Source organism: Gobio gobio (genome assembly GCF_949357685.1).
Source record: "Gobio gobio genome assembly, chromosome: 13".
NCBI classification, from domain to species: domain Eukaryota; kingdom Metazoa; phylum Chordata; class Actinopteri; order Cypriniformes; family Gobionidae; genus Gobio; species Gobio gobio.
Window position 1 is genome coordinate 42,428,920 of NC_137106.1, and position 23,109 is coordinate 42,452,028.

A 23,109-nucleotide genomic window follows, 5' to 3' on the forward strand; every position below is an offset into this window, starting at 1 on the left:
CTTCTAGAGAGAACCGAGGTTACGTTAAGTAACCGAGTATCGTTTTCTGTTTCAGAATGGGAGGTATGTCAAACCCGAGAAAGCAGGGTGAGTCAAGCCCATTTCTAAAAGAGAGGTAACTTTTACTCAGAGTCAGTTACCAGGGTAACTTACTCTGTGAACCTAACCTGGTCAGAAGCAGGTTTTCTTTGGTAAACCCAGAGTTTCTTTCGTTCTCCTCCCCCTTTTTAAAGCACCAGCAGTGTTTAAATACTTTATTCATTCATTCAAACGCTACAAATGCTTTTCTTACTGAGTATTTTGGTCGTATTTCAAGTATAAATATAAAAAAAATTATAAATTTAATCTAAATCTAAAGTAAGCAAAGTTTACTTAAAACAAATTAAATTATCTGCCACTTGACAAAAAATACAAAGTAAGAAAAGCATTCTTTGCAGGAACATTCATTGCTCATATTTTCATCATGAGGACACTGTCAAAGTGACAAAAATGGCATGTCCTTTTATACAGGATCCTGACATTCACTTGATAATCCTCTAGAAGTAACCTAATAATTCGAATTTCCTTTAGGATTTCCAGTGGTTGGACGCATTTATGACACTCATATACCCATCATCACACTTTCTGAAAACGGATTATTGTATGGAATGGAAGGATGCTGCCAGATGGTAGTAGGAGATATATGGCATAACCACCACCACAGCTATTCATTTATTTAAATTTTTTATAGTCATCTTTATTTCCTACAAATACTTTATTCTTTTTCCTGTTGGGTGTTAATATTCTTCCTCCATCTCCTCTTCATCTGTCAGTGGTGCTGGAGTTTGGCTGGCCTGAGTAGAAGTCAAATGTTAATTTCATTACCCTGATTAATAAATGTAACAGGTGGGATCAGAGAACATTTCATTATGTGAAAAGAGCATAGACCCTTTTCACATTTCTGGGTTTCCGAAGCTGAAGTCATCCTAGTTGGGTTAACTCTTATAGCGGTGAATGAGAGAATACATTAAAAATATATTTTTGTGTCTCCATTTGCTCAAATAGCAAAAGAAAAACTCCACAATAGTGATTTCACAACTTTCAAAAAGATGGAAAAATTAAAGTGAGATTGATAACTGCAGTGAAAAGAGAGAAAGATGTTAATTTTAACTATCACTCCCTTAGACGCTGTATTAGAAACACTCTCACAGCAGCGGTAACTTGATTTTTGTAATTTGATGCAAAAGTAATATAATACAAAGTATTAGTGTTATAAATGTACATACATAAAAAAAATACAAAAAACGTTGCAGGATTTACGATATTGATGACCATTAAAACATGTCATCACAGTCTGTGAAAAGGGTCTATGTTGGAAAAGCTGCTGCACATTGGACACTGAATGATATTTAATATGTCAAATGTTTGTAAAGTCATTAAACCTACACCCATGAACATTTTATGCTTAAAGCTTTTCCTGATTGAATTATGTTTTTATTTATTTTTTAGCTGCTGCCACATTCTTTGTTTGCCTTTTGGATACCATGAAAATTAAACTTAATTAAAATAATTAAGAATTAAACTTGTGTATTGACCCGGAAGTATGCAAACGTCTTTTTGTTGGGTGCTGTTGCCATGGTGAATCGTAATTTCGGAGCTCCATTGATCGTGGCTTTTCATATAGTTGGAGTACATGAGCATAACTCAGAGTAAGTCTACTCAGAGTTGAATGAACTACCTCAATTCAGCTGTTCTGAAACCCAAAACTCAGAGTTTCCCATCTCAGAGTAAGTCAACTCAGAGTTGGTTGAACCTCCTTTCTGAAACAGGCCCCTGATCAACTCTGAACATCACAAAACACTACTAAAAGTCAACACAAAAACAACACCAAAAATAAAGGTAAATAGTATGAATTAAAGAAAATAACCAGGCTATTCAGCAGCATAATTTATTCACACCACAATGCATGTCGAGTCATGGACGATTTTTTTACAATGCCGGTACCCAGCATGCATTGCATAAAGCTTTTGATTGTCACCATTGTTGTGATTCATACGCCGATTCTTGATGTCTATGTGAGTCTGAATGTTATGGTGTTCAAAATGTTTTGACCACAAGCTGTTTTCATGTCCTTCAAATTATCTGGTTGTTGCAACACAGATGGATCTCATGCTGTAAAATTATTGGGATACCATAATAAAAAATATAAAACATCATCTAACTCATTATAGATTAGACCGATCAGACCATTAATAAATAGTCATCATCACCTGGCTGTTTTCTTTCAGCTTTACTTGCTATAACAAATGCTTTTAAAACACACAATTACAGCAACGAGAGAAAAACTAAGTTTATCATGTCAAGATTCAAGAGCCCAACTAAAGCAAACACTGATCACCATAATGGTAACGTTAAAAGAAACAATAAAACAACATCTGTCAATTCTCAATAAGAGCTTCTGTAGACTTCTAACAGAAATCTGTTTAGTAATGTGTGAAGCTGGTAATGCTGCTTGTGGAGTTGTTTAATCCTCCTCTGATGAGATCTTCAGAGATTTAATGTTTTCTTTTATCTTCAGTTGATTTCTTCAGATTTTTTTCTGTTCATGTCTCTCTTTCCTTCAGTGATAACAGCAGGTGTTCATCAGTGACTGATTTCACTCACTTCTTTTCCCTTACTCTGTCAAGTCGTCTATATCAGTAAACTAGTGTAGGGAATAGTGAATAAGGGTATTGGGTGTAATTTGGAGCACAGCCTCTGAGTGTCGACTTCGAGCACTGTTAAATCACAGTATATTTCTGTTGGCTATTTTCTCGATAATTACAAATATTACCCAGAATGCATTGTTATCTATGGTATATTACTGTTTTAATGGAAAACATCATGTTACTGTCAAAATTTGGCAGTTTTTTTACAGCATTTTTTACAGTGTAGAAAAGGCAGTATCTTCACATCTATGCTCCTTTTTAGAATTAAATGGTATCTGTGGATCGTTAGACCATTAGACTGTAGTACTGAGACTGCTCTCATTAGATTTACAAATTATTTGTTCTTATCATCCGATCGTGGTTGTATCTCACTATTTATGTTAAGCCGCGTTTACACCGCAGGAAATTTCCCCAGGAACTAGGAACTTTGGGGTGGTATTCTGTGTGTTTCGACCACAGGAACCAGGGTCTAAATGAAGTTCCGGGTAAATATTTCCCCCTCCAAACAGCCCTGCTAGCGAGGTGGTACTTTTTCAAAGTTCCGGAACTCTCGGGGCCGCTGAACATGCTGATTGGTTGAGCTCACGCAGCATTTTATTTCAACCGGCATTTTTAAATGTCAAATGTCTTGCGAGGTTCGTCTTGCTCTTTCTGTCCGATGGCGCGCGTTGTCTCAGCCATCTCACGGTCAATGTCCGTAATAGCTGATAATAACATACGTTGTCCTATTTTAAATCTAGCTTTACAAGCTTTCAGAATATGCTTTAGTATCAGTGCTTGTCTCTTTTCCGCCGTTTTGTTAATTACATATTTAGTAAACCAATACATAACTAGCAAAAGCAGCGCTGCTTGCATCTCGTCCATACTTGTTATTGTTGCAGACAGTCCGTCGCTGACTGGGAGGAGCAGCCGCGCGCAGTCCCACGTCTCTGGACTAATACATTTGTCTAATCTTCACGGTACTTTAGACCGCAGTGGAAACGCAGACAGTAGCAGGTCTGGGAGAAAAAACAGTTCCTGTAAAAAAAGTTCCTGGTACAAATTGTTCCGAGTAATTTCGGTGGAAACAAGTAAAGCCTTACTTGATCTTAGCACAACATTCTTTTGAATTGACTCCCAAATTATGTTGGCATTAGTGGAATTGCATTGGCATGGTTTAAATCATACTATCTGAAGAGGTGTCATATTGATCACAAGTTCAGTATTAAGTACCGCAAGGCTCAGTGCTAGGACCGTTGCTTTTCACCCTGCACATGCTACCCTTGGGAGATATCATTAGGAAGCATGGCATTAGTTTTCATTGTTATGCTGACAATACTCAGCTCTATATCTCTTCGCTCCCTGACGAAACTTACCAATTCACAAGACAGAATGCATAGCTGATATAAAAAATGGATGACTAGTAATTTCCTACAACTTAATTCTGAAAAAAACTAAATTTTGAATTTTTGGACAAAAAAAACTCTGCACGTAGTAACCCAGAATACTGTCTAACACTTGATGGCTACTCTGTCAAGTCCTCGTCGTCAGTTAGGTAGGGTGTGCTCTTTGATACCAATCTTTCATTTGAAAGCCACGTTTCTAGCATCTGTAAAACTGCATTCTTCCATCTTAAAAATATATATAAAGTTTGGCACATGCATTCAATGCAAAATGCTGAACAGTTAGTTCACGCGCTCATGGCTAGATTATTGTAATATTTTACTGTGTGGTTGCCCTGCTCGCTCAATAAATAAACTGCAGCTGGTCCAAAACGCAACAGATAATTTCAGTTACTCTCCAAATTAATGTAGAAACAATTTATTGACAGCATATTTTAAATATGTGTTGTATTGACATGTTTTTATGAATGAAGGCAAGATTTTTAACTCCAACCGTTGCAGTCTGTCAGTCATATAATGCATGTGAATGGTAACAAAATCTATGAGAGTTAAAAAAAACATGCTCAGACAATTCCAAATTAAACCCTGTGGCTCGTGACTACACATTAATGTCTTAAGACACGAAACGATCGGTTTGTGTGAGAAACCGGACAGTATTTATATAATTTTTTAAATCTAATACACAGGATTGAGCGCGCGATCACTTCCGGTGAGTGAGGTCTGTACAAGATCTGATCACGAAACTATGCCAGATTGTGGTACAGACTGCACTTCCAGTGCTTGAAGTGCCGTCGCCGGTTTTCGCAGATTCCCCTTTTTTGGGGTTTGCGAGGGGATGGCGGTGGTATATTTTAAAAATGATTTCAATACCTTTGTCATGGTTTGCGTTCTCCGGCCACCAGATGCTGTTGCAGTACGGATAGACGTCCGGATGGGCGTTCTGTTTTAGCTGAGGATGGTGTTGTTTAAAGGGGTGGTAAAACACATTCTTTCGAAGGCTTGATTGTGTTTGTGGGGTGCACTGTAACATGAGTTCATGCTTCGTTTTTAAAAAATTGCATTATTTTTCATATATTTTACCTTTATTCTACACTGCTCTGTCCCTCCTTGTAAAAACAGTCTGATGGTTTCCGGGTTCTATGAAGCCGGTCCCTCAAAAATACGCAATGGGCTCAGATTGGTTAGCTGGCCCAGTGTGTTGTGATTCGCTAACCGCCTAGTGCACGTTTGTCGGAAATGTCACGCCCCTTACCTTTACCGGTAGACTGCTTTGGTAGTATTAGAAACAATGGCGTAAAACCATACCAATACCAATTTGTACAAATGTATAAAAACAAATTAAAATAATTTATAAAAACAATTTATAAAACCATACCAATTTGAGCCCGAATCCGACCCAGAACATTTTAGTGAAGATGATCGAGCAGAACCTGTTCAGTCCTCAAAAGAGTAAAGACTGTGGATCTCTAGTGATCGCTACTGAATGGCACTTTTGTATTTTTAGAATGATTATAGACAAATATCTGTCACAAGAAGCCCGCCCACCGACTCTATACACGATGTGATTGGCCTGACCAGAGTTTGTTTTTTCCAGCTCGCAAGCCAACGGAGAGTTGCTAGACGACCCTGGCTGCAAATTAGATTTGCTGCCGCTAGGTTGCGTCTAGATTTCTAGGCTAATGTACTACAACTAAAAGAAAAAAAAAAAACATTCATTACATGAATCTGTAACGAATACATGTAACGAATTAAGTACTGATTGCCTACACCAAACACTGATCTCTAAACCTACCCGTCACTGTAACCAATGAAATTAGCTGCAGGGCAGGATTTCTGACGTCACACTTGGATGTGGGCGGAGTTGGATATCCACCGCAGGCTGCAGCGAGCCCTACTTGGAGAAGGCCACAACTCTGCCATCATTATGCTAAGCCCGCCTACCGACTCTATACACGATGGGATTGGCCTGACCAGAGTTTGGTTTTTCCAGCTCGCAAGCCAACGGAGAGTTGCTAGACGACCCTGGCTGCAAATTAGATTTGCTGCCGCTAGGGTGCGTCTAGATTTCTAGGCTAGTGTACTACAACTAAAAGAAAAAAAAAATACATTCATTACATGTATCAATGAAAATCATAAATTAACCCACTAATGAACCTTTTAGGTTTTAAAGATTAAAATAAGTGTAAAAGGTTCAATTGATAACTTAAAAAAAATGCACCTAGAAGTTCATTATAGTTTTAGTTTCATGAAGTTTGCAAAGAAATATGTAATCTCCAAAATAGTTAAAGATTAATTTTATATTTCCTAATCATATTGAAAACATTTGTCAAGTTGCAAGACATAATTGAATATATTGCTGTCCAATTAAAATGAAGAGGCAACATTGATCTCTTTTAATATAATACAAAGAATAACACTTCCATAAAGATATATGTAACTAATTATATTGGAGTAGTGACATGGCCCTTGTATCATCATATTGATTACATGAGCTGTTGGTGCTTGTACTCTGATATTCAGCTATATTTATGTTCAGCTTTATGCCATTATTAGCAGATCAGAAGGTGGTTAAATGTTGATAACTTCAATGTTGATTTAAAGAGTCCCTTTGTTACACAAATAAGATGGGTAACACTTTTCAATAAGGTCCTATTTGTTAACGTTAGTGAATGCATTAACTAACATGAACTAACCATGATAAATACATTTGTTACTATCTTAATATTTGTTAATGTTTAGGTAATACAAATACAGCTGTTCATTGTTTGTTCATGTTAGTTCACAGTGCATTAACTAATGTTAGCAATATTTTAATAAAGTAAAGTAAAGTAAATGTTGAAATTAACATTAACAAAGATTAACAAATGCTTTAGAAGAGCAGATCTTTATAAATTCATGCTAACTAATGTAGTTAACTAATGTTAACTAATTAACCTTATTGTAAAGTGTTACCCAACAATCTGTTTCTTAAAAAATAGCAATTCAAATTTAGATTTTGACTTTCACACCCAGTAAAACAGTCATCATTGCATTGAAAGTTGTATGATTAGAAGAATATAATTGATTGATTAATCTGTTTTTCTATTTTATATATTACACATTTAGAATCATGAGAGCCTATAACATATGAATTTAAAATGCACTGAATTTGACAGTCCTGTTCCCTCCGCATTACAGGTTTTTGGCAGTTGGTGCCACCTCTAGGAAAAGTTGAAGGAAGATTGTGAATTTATTTAACAATCCTGGGAACAACTTGAAGTGAATGAAAGGGATGTAAATCACAGAACTGCTCAGTATGAAGAGGATCACATAGAGGTACTCAATCTGTGGGTCATCAAAGATGGGAGCCAGCACCAGGAACACTGCGGCCAGCAACACCAGGATTGGAATAATTATGGGTATCTTGGAAGGGTATACATAAAGAGATTTGTTGAATGTTAACTAGTTTTTCTGTCAAGGTTTATCATGTCATATTGCCCACTTGAAATTTTTTTTGTTCTATCATGACAACTCTCGGGAAGATATTTAGCATGGTAATGGATACGACAATGTTAATGTGTTTGGTCTTGGCGGAATAGATCTGCTACGCTGCTGCTGAAATGCTGCTGCAGTTGATTATTTCTGTTGTTGTAGATTGCTGCTGCTGATTATTATTATTATAATAAGCCTGTTAACAAGTAGAATCTCTTAAGGAAAGAAGAGAACAGAAAAAGAGACAAGCAGAAAGACAAGAACTACAACTGACTTCAGCCACAGTCTTAGATGAAATCAACTGAAGATAAAATAAGACATTACATCTCTGAAGATCTCAGCAGATGAGGATTAAACAACTCCACAAACAGCATTACCAGCTTCACGCATTACTAACCAGACTGACTTTATTTCTGTCATATGTCTACAGAAGCTCTTATTGATAATTAAGAGGGGTTTAACTCTAATGTGTTTCATTTGAAGTCTCTTTTGCCTTCTGTGAATGTGTTTGTAAAACACATTTGAAGTAGCAAAGAAAGCTAAAGCGAAATGACATCAGGTGATGTTGATGGTTACCTGTTGATGGCTTTATAATCATCATGAAATTGTAATGTAATTTGACTCTAACAATTGTGTTATCAAAGGTCCCACGGCATGAAATGTTCATTTTATGAGATTTTTTAACATTAATATGAGTTCCCCTGGCCTGTATATGGTCCCCAAGTGGCTAGAAATTTCGATAGGTGTAAACCAAGTTCTGGCTGTCCTGCTCTGCCTTTAAGAAAATGAAAGCTCTGACGAGCCGATCTGAAATCTTCCCTGTATGTCTTCATACGAGAAAAGGTTACCTCCCCTTCCTCTGCTTTGCCTGCGCAGAGAATTTGGAGAAAATGGATTCCGTTTATCAGTCGCGATGTCAGCACAGGCTTTACAAACAGACTTTTACAATATGGATTCGACAGCACTGCCACAAACAGTGAGTAACAGTGTTCAGTAATGCCTGATCTGTGATCAGTGATTTCTGATGTGTAGCTAATCATTCAAGTTCACGCAGACTTTCTTTCTAAATCATTTAATACTGTCAGTCCCGCCACTGGCCGTCTTGATGCCCTAAGCGTAATGCATCAGTGAATCAAGCCAGTGACTAAAACGATCAACTTCATCGTTTCTGTTAGTAGCATGAAACAAATCCGTTATTTAAATGATTACAGAGAGCGATCAAAGGACACTCTCTTTATAATGTTCGAATCTGTCAATCACACGTCGCAAGTGTATCTGCACACTTGTCCAAACTGCCATAATAACGAATGACACGGTTATGCTGCACAACAAAGCTCTTACTGTATTCATGTCGACGTCGTGTTTGCTGTTAGTTGTGGTCAAAGCATTTTGTGAGAAATAGCGTTGCAATGACGAAATCACTACATTCACGCAACAAGACTACTCAATAAGGATGAAGACGACAGGGTCTGGTGGCTGGGACTTGTGTTTATTCAGAGCTCTCAGATACAAACAAAATAAACTTGCGCTCTCAACAACTCTGTACAATAAAACTTTCTCAGCTATCTTTTCCCAGCTCTCCGTCTCTCTGCTCCATGAGTGTACAGTCCGTCTCTCTCTGGCAGGCTCGCAGTCTCGCAGACCTCGCTAAACCACGCCCCCTCCGCCACATAATCTAATACTCATTTCAAATGCAAAGATGTCTGCCAATCACAACAGTGGCCGTTTTCACTGAAGTCTCACAGACACGTCCCTTGAAACAGAGCATTCAAGCCAGAGGGCTACTATCAGTATTTAAAAAAAAAGCCTTTTATTTCTAAATTTACATTTTTTTATGTAAAAACCATACTATACCTCAGGAAACATAAAATATTTTTAAAAAAATCCATGCCATGGGACCTTTAATGCATTTTCATTACAAAACCTGTGCTTTACAAAACCATAAGATCCTGCAGTATTTTAACAATCAATTAGCAGATTAAAACAAACGTGCAAAGTTAACCTACAATGACATGCAGACAGCTAGACATCAACAATCAACACATGAATCTCAAAAATGGTGACAATCAAAAATGTATGCATGCTGGGTACCAGTATAGAACAGAACTCCCAGCATGCATTGCAGCATGAATAAATTATGCAGCTGAATTGTCCTATTAATTTGTTTAATTGTAAATATTTGATTTTATTGTTTGTTGTTGTTTTTTGGGTGACATTTCAGCTTTTTTTTTGTGATGTCCAGAGTTGATCTGAGTATTTAAATATTTTGTTGACTGTTACCATAGAGAAGATTTATACGCTGATTCTTGATGTCTGTGTGTATCTGAATGTCATCAAAGATTAACTTTTTGTGATTTGTTAAAATCTTCAAACGGATTGTAATAATACTGCTGGATCTCATGCTTCGGTAACGTAGAGCAAGTAGTGTAAATGTATTATTAACACAACACGCTTGTTGGACTAAAATAACACCAGGGGCCGTTTCAGAAAGCAGGTTAAGTGAAAACTCTGAGTATATTAACCCTGAAATGGGGGAAACTCTGAGTTTACTGTTTCAGAATGGGATGTATGTCAAACCCGAGAAAGCAGGGTAAGTCAAGCCCATTTCTAAATGAGGTAACTTATACTCAGAGTCAGTTACCAGGGTCACTTACTCTGTGAACCTAACCTGGGGCCCGTTTCAATAAGGAGGTTCAACCAACTCTGAGTTGACTTACTCTGAGATGGGAAACTCTGAGTTTTGGGTTTCAGACCAGCTGAATTGAGGTAGTTCAATCAACTCTGAGTAGACTGACTCTGCACATGCACTCCAACTATGAAAAGCCACAATCAATGGAGCTCCGAAATTACGATTCACCATGGCAACAGCACCCAACAAAAAGATGTTTGCATACTTCCGGGTCAATCTGTAAGTTTAATTATTTTTTTATTTTAATTAAGTTTAATTTTCATGGTATCCAAAAGGCAAAAAAAAGAATGTGGCAGCAGCTAAAAATGAAAAAAAAAAAAACAATTCAATCAGGTAAAGCTTTAAGCATAAAATGTTCATGGGTGTAGGTTTAATGACTTTACAAACATATTAAGACATATTAAATAAATATCATTCTGTGTCCAATGTGCAGCAGCTTTTCCCACATATACCCTTTTCACAGTGATGACGTGTTTTAATGGTCATCAATATCGTAAATCCTGCAACGTTTTTTGTATTTTTTTTTTTTAAATGTATGTACATTTATAACACTAATACTTGTATTATATTACTTTTGCATCAAATTACAAAAAGCAAGTTACTGCTGCTGTGAGGGTGTTTCTAAAAATGGGAGTGATGGTGAAAAAGAAAATCTTTCTCTCTTTTCACTTCTGTTATCAATCTCACTCTATTTTTTCCCTCTTTTTGAAAGTTGTGAAATCACTATTGTGGAGATTTTCTTTTGCTATTTGAACAAATGGGGACACAAAAATAAATATTGAATGTATTCTCTCATTCACCGCTATAAAAGTTAACCCAACTATGACGACTTCAGCTTCGGAAACCCAGAAATGTGAAACGGGTCTATGCTCTTTTCACATAATGAAATGTTCTCTAATCCCACCTGTTACATTTATTAATTAGGGTAATGACATTAACATTTGACTTCTACTAAGGCCAGCCAAACACCAGCACCACTGACAGATGAAGAGATGGAGAAAGAATATTAACATCCAACAGGAAAAAGAATAAAGCATTTGTAGGAAATATAGATGACCATAAAAATTGTAAATAAATGTATTTAACAGCTGTGGTGGTGGTTATGGCATATATCTCGTACTACCATCTGGCAGCATCCTTCCATTCCATACAGTAATCCGTTTTCAGAAAGTGTGATGATGGGAATATGAGTGTCATCAATGCATCCAACTACTGGAAATTCTAATTATTAGGTTAGGTAGTATGTTAGGTTCTAGAGGTTTATCAAGTAAATGTCAGGACCCTGTATAAAAGGACATGCCATTTTTGTCACTTTGACAGTGTCCTCATGATGAAAATATGAGCAATGAATGAATGTTCCAGCACTGCAAAAAATGCTTTTCTTACTATGTATTTTTGTCAAGTGGCAGATAATTTAATTTGTTTTAAGTAAACTTCACTTACTTTAGATTTAGATTAAATGTATAATTTTTTGATATTTGTATTTGAAATATGAACAAAATACTCAGTAAGAAAAGCATTTGTGGCATTTGAATGAATGATTTAAGTATTTAAATATTTAAGTACTTAGAACCTTGTGGAGGACCGCTGGGGGTCCCCGGACCCCAGTTTGAAAACCCCTGTATTAGACTATGTTGGAAAAGCTGCTTCACATTGGACACTGAATGATATTTAATATGTCAAATGTTTGTAAAGTCATTAAACCTACACCCATGAACCTTTTATGCTTAAAGCTTTACCTGATTGAAGTATGTTTTTATTTTTAGCTGCGGCCAAAGTCTTTTTTTGCCTTTTGGATACCATGAAAATTAAACTTAATCAAACTACAGGGAGTGCAGAATTATTAGGCACGTTGATTTTCTGATCATATTTTTTTTCCAGGCACATTTGACCAATTCCAAACCACAGTAATCCTAATAACTACTATTGATTTAGTATTTAATAATGTATAAGTGATATATAATTGTTCATGAAGGCTGGAAATGAAAAACACCTTATATTCAGGTGTGCAGATTTATTAGGCATGTTTTCTTTTACAGATAAATTGAGCCAAAAAAAGAGATTTAACTCAGACTGAAAAGTCAAAAAGTATTAAATGCCCATGAGAAGGATGCAATACTAATGCAATACTAATGCAATACTAGACATTGCAGTTAAGGCGTGACCATTGGACAGTGAAATGCTCGTTGGGTCAGCAGGGTCAGACAAAAACATGTGGCGGAGAAAAGACACCTATTAACCGCAAAAGAATTAAGAATTAAGGTGAAGAATTAAGGGTGAAACCATCAGGAACCCTTTAGTCTCCAGCGCCACCATTTTCCAGAGCTGCAACCTACCTGGAGTCTCCAGAAGTGCAAGGTGTCAGGATCTCAGAGACTTCAGTTAGGTAAAGAATCCTAAAAAATTACCCCCACTAAATAAGAATCATAAGCTGAAGTGTTGTAAAATACATGAAGCCTGCTTTTTTTATAGGCTTTATAGGTTTTATAGGTTGAGAGTGACTCTTGAAGGACCAGCACCACATCCTCTAGTACCACTGTTTGAAGAATTCATCTTCCAGAATCTGGCAGTACGTTTTGGGAGTTCATTTTAGTCCATCCTGAAGTCCGTTTTGCAGAGATGGACTAAAAATGAACTCCCAAAACGTACTGCCAGATTCTGGAAGATGAATTCTTCAAACAGTGGTACTAGAGGATGTGGTGCTGGCCCTTCAAGAGTCACTCTCAACCTATCTGTCCATAAAGCCTATAAAAAACCTTCTTCATGTATTTTACAACACTTCAGCTTGTGATTCTTATCTAGTGGGGGTCATTTTTTAGGATTCTTTACCTAACTGAAGTCTCTGAGATCCTGACACCTTGCATTTCTGGAGACTCCAGGTAGGTTGCAGCTTTGGAAAATGGTGGCGCTGGAGACTAAAGGGTTCCTGATGGTTTCACCCTTAATTCTTCACCTTAATTCTTAAAGTCCCTGTAAAGTCAAAACTAAACATGTGTTCTAAGCTCCTCACACCACAGATAAATGTGTTATTAACCACCCAGCCAAATTTGAATCATAAAAAAATCCGGGAAGTACAGAAAATAGCTTATCAAAAACCTGAAAAAATGAGCAGCATTCTCTGCTCTCAAGCGCTGGGGGTGTGTCCGCTGTCGGCGCCGAAACCACGCCCACTCGCGAGAAAGCGGCTGTAGCACACAAGACAACACTCACTGATCACGAGCGTCTATGATCACGACGTACCAGATGTCGGCGGGACGGGAGGATGAAGGCCTGGGCGGGGGATAGTCGGTTCTGCAGCGGATTATAAGTGAATCCCAGTTGTCTCTGGTGAAAGTTTGTAAAACGATCCGGTGTAAAGTCACTGCAGAGGTAGGTGTCGGTGATGATCCTCAGCTCTCCATCAAGGTTACTGTTCACAAAATTAATCCACCTCTTCATCGTTTTTGTTTTGTAAGCTGTTATGCAAGTTGTTGACTATAGTAACTAACAGTACTAACAGTAACTCGCGATCGAACTGATGCGAATGTGCTCTAGTTATGATCGTGTTAGGGGAGGAGCCAGGCTCGGTGGCTCCAGTGCGTCATCGAGCCACCGTTTTAGCCCCGCCCAAATCCTGAGCACAGCAACGGTGAAAAACTGTTTAACGGTCTAACTTCTGAATTCAGAACTTCATAGTTCACAGTCTTTGTAATGTGTTTCAGCAATACATTTCTAACATTTATAATGTGTTTAGAAACAAATCTCAGAATTGCCTTTACAGGGACTTTAATTCTTTTGCAGTTAACAGGTGTCTTTTCTTCACCACCTGTTTTTGTCAGATCCTGCTGACCCAACGAGCATTTCACTGTCCAATGGTCACACCTTAACTGCAATGTCTAGTATTGCATTGTAGTATTGCATTGATTCTCATGGGCATTTAATACTTTTTGACTTTTCAGTCTGAGTTAAATCTCTTTTTTGGCTCAATTTATCTGTAAAAGAAAACATGCCTAATAATTCTACACACCTGAATATAAGGTGATTTTCATTTCCAGCCTTCATGAACAATTATATATCACTTATACATTATTAAATACTAAATCAATAGTAGTTATTAGGATTACTGTGGTTTGGAATTGGTCAAATGTGCCTGGAAAAAAAATATGATCAGAAAATCAACGTGCCTAATAATTCTGCACTCCCTGTAATTAAGAATTAAACTTATGTATTGACCCAGAGCTTTTTGTTGGGGGCTGTTGCCATGGTAAAACAATTTCGGAGCTCCATTGATCGTGGCTTTTCATAGTTGGGGTGCCTGTGCTTCACTCAGAGTCAGTCTAACAGTCACAAACAGTTTTATCAGCTTCACTTATTACTAACCAGACTGACTTTATTTCTGTTAGATGTCTACAGAAGTTGTTATTGAGAATCAACAGGGGTTTAAAGGTCCCATGGCATGGCATTTTTCTATTATTGTATAGTGTTTCCTGAGGTGTACTTATATTGTTTGTATGATTTTTACATCATAAAATGTCATAATTTAGAAATAAAAGGCATTTTTTCTATAATGCTGTTTGCCCTGTGGCTGAATGCCCTGCTTCAAGAGGCGTGTCTGCTGTGAGACTTCAGCAAAAACGCCCACTGTTGTGATTGGCTGACATCTTTGCATTTTAAATGAGCGGAGGGGGCGTGGTTTAACGAGGCACGAGCCTGCCAGAGACGGATGGACCTGAGTTCACTTCTCATCAGTTCTCAGCACGTCTCAGTTCAGGGTGAACTGTTGTAGTTACTAGCATATACTTCAGGTTATTAGTTTATTTCTAGTCGGAGGGGCTGTCACTCATGTCAGAAAGTTAGTAACTTTAGTAAATTATGGATCAGCGCTGACTCGAGACGCGAACCGTTTAGAACGATTCAGTCCGATTTGGTGAACTGGTTCGGTTCACTAAAAAGAACCGATTCAAAAGAATGATTCGTTCGCGAACCGGACATCACGGAGACGGTTGCGATTGCTAACAAAGTTATTTATAGTAACTACTGAGTTATGAGAGCGCTGTCTGTCAGCGCGAGTTTATTGTGTTTGTATCTGAGAGTTCTGAATAAACACGAGTCCCAGTCACGCCGAGTACGTCTTCATCATTATTACCAACTTTGTAACACATGCAATGTAAGTTACCATTACAGCGAGATGAACGAGTTAGTAAGTGTTGAGTATAGCATTATTTCTAGATATGTTCCAATTATATGAATAGCGTCAGTGACGCGCATTGAGTAACTTACACAGCGCAAACAAAGACACAACAGCAGTAATCGAATGTAATCCAGTTTATTGTGGGGAAAGCTGGCTAGCCTAGCCCAGATATGCTCACGCTTACCCTCCTTCTGCTTAATCTCACGCCGCGTTTGGTGCCTCCGCTGTGGGCCAGATGCAGTACCGGAGGTCGGGGATGTTGAAGGCCAATCTTCGGCGTGCGTGAGGTTTATCTCTAAAGATGTGACTGCTGATGTTAAACAGAAAAGACTGTATGCACATTTTAGAACAGATAGACGCGACGAGGACGTACAAAAACACTGACTCACAAGATAGAAAACACGAAAACACCGTTCTGTCGGGAGAGAGAAACCGCAGTGTGTGCACGAATAATAAATAATTAGCTACACATAAGAAATCAATGATCACAGATCAGAAGGAACTGAAGAAAGACTTCTGTTTTCATTTGTACATCCAAACACTGAGAAACTGCAGCGTTCACTTGTTCACAAGTAACGTTAATGATCTCGAGTGTTTGCATGGGCGTGCCAGATTCTCGGGGCGGAGGAAAGGGAGGTAACCCTTCCTGCTTGGACGTCAAACCAGGAGACTTCAGGATTGGCTCGTCTGGCCTGTCATTTTCTCAAAGCCAGAGAGAGACAGCCAGAACTCGGTTTTACACCGATCAACATTTCTATCCACTTGGGGACAAAATTCAGGCTAGGGGAACTCATATTAATGTTGAAATACCTCATAAAATGAAAATTTCATGCCATGGGACCTTTAATGCCCAATCACAGTAATTAAAATCTCATAATGAACTGAAACCGACTTAACTAATAAAATATAATAATTAAAAACTATTGAATAACTAATCAGTTTTTACAACAGAAATTAATCAAAAACTTACTTTAGCTTTTTTTCTAAAGCAACATTAATTTCCTATTATCACTATAAAGCTGCTTTGAAGCAATGTGTTGTAAAAAGCGCTATGTAAATGAAGGTGACTTGACCCACAAATTCCCCAGATCTCAATCTAATCGAGCATCTGTAGGATGTGCAGAACAAACAAGTCCGATCAATGGAGGCCCCACCTTGCAACTTATAGGACTTTAAGGATCTGATGCTAACCTCTTTATGCCAGATACACAGCACACCTGGGGTCTAGTGGAGTCCATGCCTCGACGGGTCAGAGCTGTTTTGGCAGCAAAAGGGGGACCAACACAATATTAGGAAGGTGGTCATAATGTTATGCCTGATCGGTGTATGTGTGTGTGTAATATAATTACACACACACACACATTTAATATGCTATACTTTATTATGTCTATTATGATTATATATCCCTAATTTTTTATACATCCTTTTTATACATCCCAAATATATTTATATTAGGGATGCTCCGATCAGGATTTTTGCTGCCGATACCAAGTGCCGATTTCTTGTCATGGTGATCGGTCGATACCGATACCGATTCCAATGCTTCACTGATTAAACTCTCTGATCACTGTTAACCTTTTTTTTTTTCAGATAAAAAAAAAAAAATTATAGATGTTGCCTTAATTATATTTTTATGGTAATTATGTAATGGGTACTAAATAATCACAAGAATGATTCATTATACAGTGAACATTTTAATATGCCTTTTAAATGGGGTTTCTGCATAATACTATGCATATCAGGATACTTTAAGTAAATAGATTTTTTTTTTATCCAAATAGAAAATACTTAGAAAATACAGCCATATTAAATAACTTAATAGGGCTGTATTTTCTACGTTTTTCTATTTGGATTAAAAAAAATATCTGTATTTATTTTAATAATAATTTTATTTCACATCCTGCCCAATGATGTCCTAAAAACAATGTTGATATTGAAGGCTATAAACAAATACAGTGAATTTAATGTAGGCATGTATTAATCATTTTGTTTTTTAATTCACTGAACTAAAAATGAAAATAAAAACAAAAGCATATTAGCCCATATTTGATTATAATGGTCACTTTCATAAAAATATACATACTTGTAGGTTTAAAATTCTACATATGGCACATTTATTGTCCAACAACAAATATTTTAGAAATATGTATATTTTAGTCAGAATTATTGCGTTCTATTGTGCTCCGTCTGTTTGGCGCGGATGCGCGCGGCGGCGCTCGCGGAAGTCTGAATTTTAGCGGAGATTCACATGCAGAAGGCTTGTCGTCTCCTGACAGCAAAATGGACATTTGCATGACTTTCTAACATTTTCAGATGGAGAATATCCCGGTGAAATGTAAGTTATGCACTGAGGAAAGCACCACATCTCAAACGCATTAGACACCGCAGGTATCTGTCTGTCAGCACAAGCCTATCTCTCAGAGCATCTGACAGGGCAAGCTGCTTTAAACTATACGTGTTAACAAGATCTTACCAGTTATTTTAAAGCCCTTAATATAAAGCATGTGTCATGTTTAGGACAAATTGTATCATGCACTTTCCCTGCATCAGCTCACTCTGTGTACTCCGCTATTTTTCAGATGCGTTCGTATCTACTGTATATCGATAGCCTACTTCCGAACAGCGTTCGCCCATCCCTTAGGACCGACTGACCCGTGTTCAACTGCTGTTCACATGGAACCCTTCTCCACTTCTGCCTTCAAAGCTCTCGTTTGAATATGTGCTATTACCCCACGCGTCATGTACGCCCTCACGCGATGACGTCATCAAATTGCGATCGGTTCGTGAGATCGGCCAAGTTTAGGCCGTTTCTCAATACCAAGTACGCGACCTTCTGACTTGCGTCCTTGGTAGTTTAGACTTGCAAGTTCGACTCGGGAGAACGAACTCCAGAGGACGGGAGGAACTGCCATCAATCGTCAATTGTTTACGTCATCAGTTGCTGCCCAAGTACTGTTCCAATTAAAATGGCGTTTCTCAATGTCAAGGAAGGATCCTCGGAAGCCAGAATTCTGAGGATGCTACGTCATCGACGTCCGTCGAAGGGCTGTTCCAATGTCAAGGATCCTCGGAATTTCAACCAAGGTCTGAGTCCTTCGTTCGAAAAATATGCCATATACAGGAAAGGATGCTTATGAGTAGACTTCGCGCACTTAGCGTTCTCAAATCACCGACAATCCTATGCGCGCAGCTTTACTATATTGTTCAAAAAATACAAAATATCGGACGTTGGTGGAGTCGGAGCGTTAACGGGGCAATATGCTTTCAAGTGTAAGTATTTACGTTACCAAACATTTGTTATAACCGTAGTAAATATAAGTAAAGTTTAATTTTTAAATGCCAGTACAAATTACAACCGTATTGATATTATACAAATTACGTTATTGATGGCTAACGGACCTTTTCACTGACGTAATGAGGCAATGACGTGCACTTGCTAGCCGTTCCATTTATGTGTTCTCCGAATGCTAAAGAGGAGCCTCGCCTAGCCTCTGAAGGAAGTGACTTGGAAGGACTAGTCCTACAGAGGAAGGATCCTTGACATTGAGAAACACCGTTGGTAAACGGACAAGTAAATGGAACAGGCTTGCAAGTGCGCGTCAGCCTCATTACGTCAGTGAAAAGGTCCGTTAGCCATCAATAATGTCATTTGTATAATATCAATACGGTTGTAATTTGTACTGGCATTTAAAAGTTAAACTTTACTTATATTTACTACGGTTATAACAAATGTTTGGTAACGTAAATACTAACACTTGAAAGCATATTGCCCCGTTAACGCTCAGACTCCGCCAACGTCCGATATTTTGTATTTTTTTAACTAGATAGCAAAGCTGCGCGCATAGGATTGTGGGTGATTTGAGAACTCTAAGTGCGCAAAGTCTACTCATAAGCATCCTTTCCTGTATATGGCATATTTTTTGAACGAAGGACTCAGACCTTGGTTGAAATTCCGAGGAACCTCGACATTGGAACAGCCCTTCGACGGACGTCGATGACGTAGCATCCTCGGAATTCTGGCTTCCAAGGATCCTTCCTTGACATTGAGAAACGGCTTACTAAAGTTCACATCTAGCCAAGTCCAGTTCAAATCCCCGGATGTGTCTTTGATCCGCCTCTTTTATCGAGGATGCATCGAGAGGAGACTGGACTTCAGACAGACCGGTATCCCAGAATGCATCTAGCACCAACCAGCAAACATCAATCCGCAATTTAAAAATACTACTGTTAATGTTTCACAAAATGTAGTTAAGACTTTTTCAGGCGAGAATGTATTTGTTTAAAGCTCAAATCTGTGGTTTATTTATAAAGAGAGCGCCTTTTTGAAAATGTTATCTGCCGTTTTCGGAGTTGTGAGATACAGTCAATCAGCGGCGCTCAGCGGGCGCTCTCCCCGCCAAAAGCAGCCTTAACACGGCTAGTTCTTCTGACATCTGCCGCTGACAGATTTTTTTAATGAAAATGAAGAGGCAGAGTGGTGTTTTATCATATATTTCGTTTTATTGTAGCCTAAAATATACATATATACACTGAATAACACTATCTAGAAAGCTGCTGTTCCATTAGCAGAGTACCAGACTATTGTCCTCCCGTCCTCGGGAGTTCATTCTCCGGAGTTGAACTTGGCGAGCCTGAACTACCACGGACGCAAGTCAGAAGTTCGCGTAGGCCTACTTGGTATAGAGAAACGTATATTTAAGGCTACAATAAAACGAAATATGTCATAAAACACCACTGCCTCTTTTCATTTTTTTTTACAAAAAAATCTTAAACATATTAGCCACACAAATGTCGTTCAGGCAGTTACATTGATTATATTTATAACAAAACGAAGTATAAAACACAACCCTGCCTCTTTTCGTTTAGATTTTTTAAAAAAAAGAAAAAAAGAATAGGCCTATATTAAACGTCTCGGTTACGTATGTAACCCTCGTTCCCTGAAGGAGGGAACGGAGACGTACGTCGGAACTGACCGACGAATTGGGATCTGTTTCCAGAGACCGACCTACTTCGAGTGATTAAAACGAGCCAATGGACATTGGCATGCGGTTCACACATTCCACGCACCGCCCCGCAGCGCGGGTATAAATACGGAAGTGGAATACCGCATCATTGCTTTTCAACTGAGGAGCCGAGATAAGTGACTCTGCCTTCAGCTGAAGCACAGCACCTGGCGACGGGACGTACGTCTCCGTTCCCTCCTTCAGGGAACGAGGGTTACATACGTAACCGAGACGTTCCCTTTCAGTCGGTCACATTCGACGTACGTCGGAACTGACCGACGACTTGGGATCCCTACCAACACGCCAGGAGGCTGGCCCTTCCAGCGTCCTGCCTGAGCTCGCTGGACCACTCCTATGTTAGAGTGGGAGTCAGGGCTCCGGGCAGGGAAGGACAGTCACTGCTGTTCCTGCAAGACCCACTCAGCGTGACTATTGGATAACGCTGGGAAAGCATGTCCGTCTCGGGAGATGGTACGCTGCGGACCACATCCTTCAATGGAAGGAGAGGTGGAATACACATAAGGACTAACCTAACAGGGTAGTGCAACAAATGGCAGTCTCTGGGGTGGACCCAACCTGGTTCCAGGGGGGAAGAACACAGCCAGAGACGACAGAGGAAGCTCTGTCGAGGGAAAGACACGGGGCTAGCCGAGTAGGGTAGCTGGTACCGTGGAAAATACACATATGGGGTAGCCTAGAGGGGACCGCAACATATGGAACCCAGCCTACACACACGTTCCACAAGCATACGGGTGCAGGCCTGGCATCAGACGGCCGGCACGTCTGACACCGGAGGGGTGACGGAGGAACTCACAGGGTTAGCCGATTTTCGGGGAACACGACTGGAGCAAATAGACGCACGTATCCGGCCCAGAGGGCGGGAGTGGCGTATGCAAGCCGACACTTAGAACGGGCACTTAGCGCTGCTGGCCACTGGGGGCGAGAATGCGGGAAGATACCGGCTCTACACGGAGGCTATAAAATCTAGCGAACGTGTTAGGTGTCGCCCAGCCCGCAGCTCTACATATATCTGTCAGCGAGGCGCCTTGAGCCAACGCCCAGGAAGAAGCAACACTCCTTGTTGAGTGTGCTCGCAACCCGAACGGGCAAGGTACGTCTTGGGACCGGTAAGCCAAGACAATGGCATCCACTATCCAGTGGGCCAACCTCTGCTTGGAGACAGCCTTCCCCTTCTGCTGGCCTCCGTAACAGATGAAGAGCTGCTGTGAGGATCTGAAGCTCTGAGTCCGGTCAACGTAAGCGCGAAGAGCGCGGACGGGACATAAAGCTAGGGCTGGGTCTGCCTCCTCCGAAGGCAGCGCTTGCAGGTTCACCACCTGGTCCCGAAAGGGAGTGGTAGGAACCTTGGGCACGTATCCAGGCCGGGGTCTCAGGACAACGTGAGAGTTGGCCGGCCCGAATTCTAGGCACGATTCGTCGACCGAGAGTGCATGCAGGTCCCCTACCCTCTTGATTGAAGCCAATGCAATCAGGAGAACTGTCTTCATGGACAGGATTTTTAGCTCAACAGACTGCAAAGGTTCAAATGGAGGACCCTGAAGTGCTGAGCACCAGGGCTAAGTCCCAAGAGGGTAACGAGGTAGAACGAGGAGGATTTAGTCTCCTCGCACCTCTGAGGAACCTGACGATTAAGTCGTGCTTACCTAAGGATTTACCGTCTACTGCATCGTGATACGCCTCTATTGCTGCGATGTACACATTGAGGGTGGAGGGAGACAGCCTTCGATCCAACCCATCCTGCAGGAAGGAAGCACAACGTTAATCGAACACTTTCGGGGGTCTTCCCGGGGGGGAAGAGCACCACTCGACGAACAGGTTCCACTTCAGAGAGTAGAGGCACCTCGTAGAGGGGGCTCTAGCTGAAGCGATGGTGTCTACCACTTTGTGGTAGGCCACCTAGAACCTCCACGTCCCGTCCAGGGACCAGACATGGAGATTCCAGAGGTCTGGACGCGGGTGCCATAGAGTGCCCCGCCCCTGAGAAAGCAGGTCCTTCCTCAGGGGGATCGGCCAGGGAGGGGCTGTCGCGAGGAGTGTGAGTTCTGGGAACTAGGTCCGGTTGGGCCAGTGGGGCGCAACTAACAAGACCTGCTCCTCGTCCTCCCTGACCTTGCACAGTGTCTGTGCGAGAAGGCTCACTGGGGGGAACGCATACTTGCGTAGGTTCCGGGGGCCAGCTGTGCGCCAGTGCATCTATGCCTAAGGTACCTCCGGTCAGGGAGTAGTACCACTGGCAATGGGTCGAGTCCGGAGAAGCGAACAGGTCTACCTGTGCAACTCCGAAGTGGTCCCATATCAGCTGGACGCTCCGGGGGTGGAGTCGCCATTCGCCCGGAGGTGTCGACTGGCGAGAGAGCTCGTCGGCTGTCTGGTTCAGCGCACCTGGGATGTGAATGGCACGAAGTGACCTCACAAACTTCTGACTCCACAGGAGGAGATGGCGGGCGAGCCGGAGCATGCAACGGGAGTGTAGACCACCCTGACGGTTGATGTACGCAACGGCCGCAGTGCTGTCCGAACGGACCAGTACGTGCTTGCCCCGAAGTGGTTTCTTGAACCGGGCCAGGGCAAGACGTACCGCCAGTAACTCTAGGTAATTGATATGCCAACGCAGTTGGGGCCCCGTCCACAGACCCGAAGCTGCGTGCCCATTGTACGTGGCCCCCCAGCCCGTGGATGCGGCATC

The 23,109-nt window shown here is 40.3% G+C and overlaps 1 protein-coding gene across 1 annotated transcript in view; it reads right to left on the reverse strand.

The window, feature by feature from the left end:
• Positions 1 to 6,435: 6,435 nt before the first annotated feature.
• LOC307136406 (b(0,+)-type amino acid transporter 1) overlaps positions 6,436 to 23,109 on the reverse strand; it is a gene marked incomplete at its 5' end in the record, with an annotated part of 71,555 nt that continues 54,881 nt past the window's right edge. The window contains one exon of the mRNA XM_079833389.1: positions 6,436 to 7,471. Coding sequence (XP_079689515.1) covers positions 7,241 to 7,471 — 231 coding nt within the window. The 3' untranslated portion in view covers positions 6,436 to 7,240. The remainder of the gene's footprint in view (positions 7,472 to 23,109) is intronic.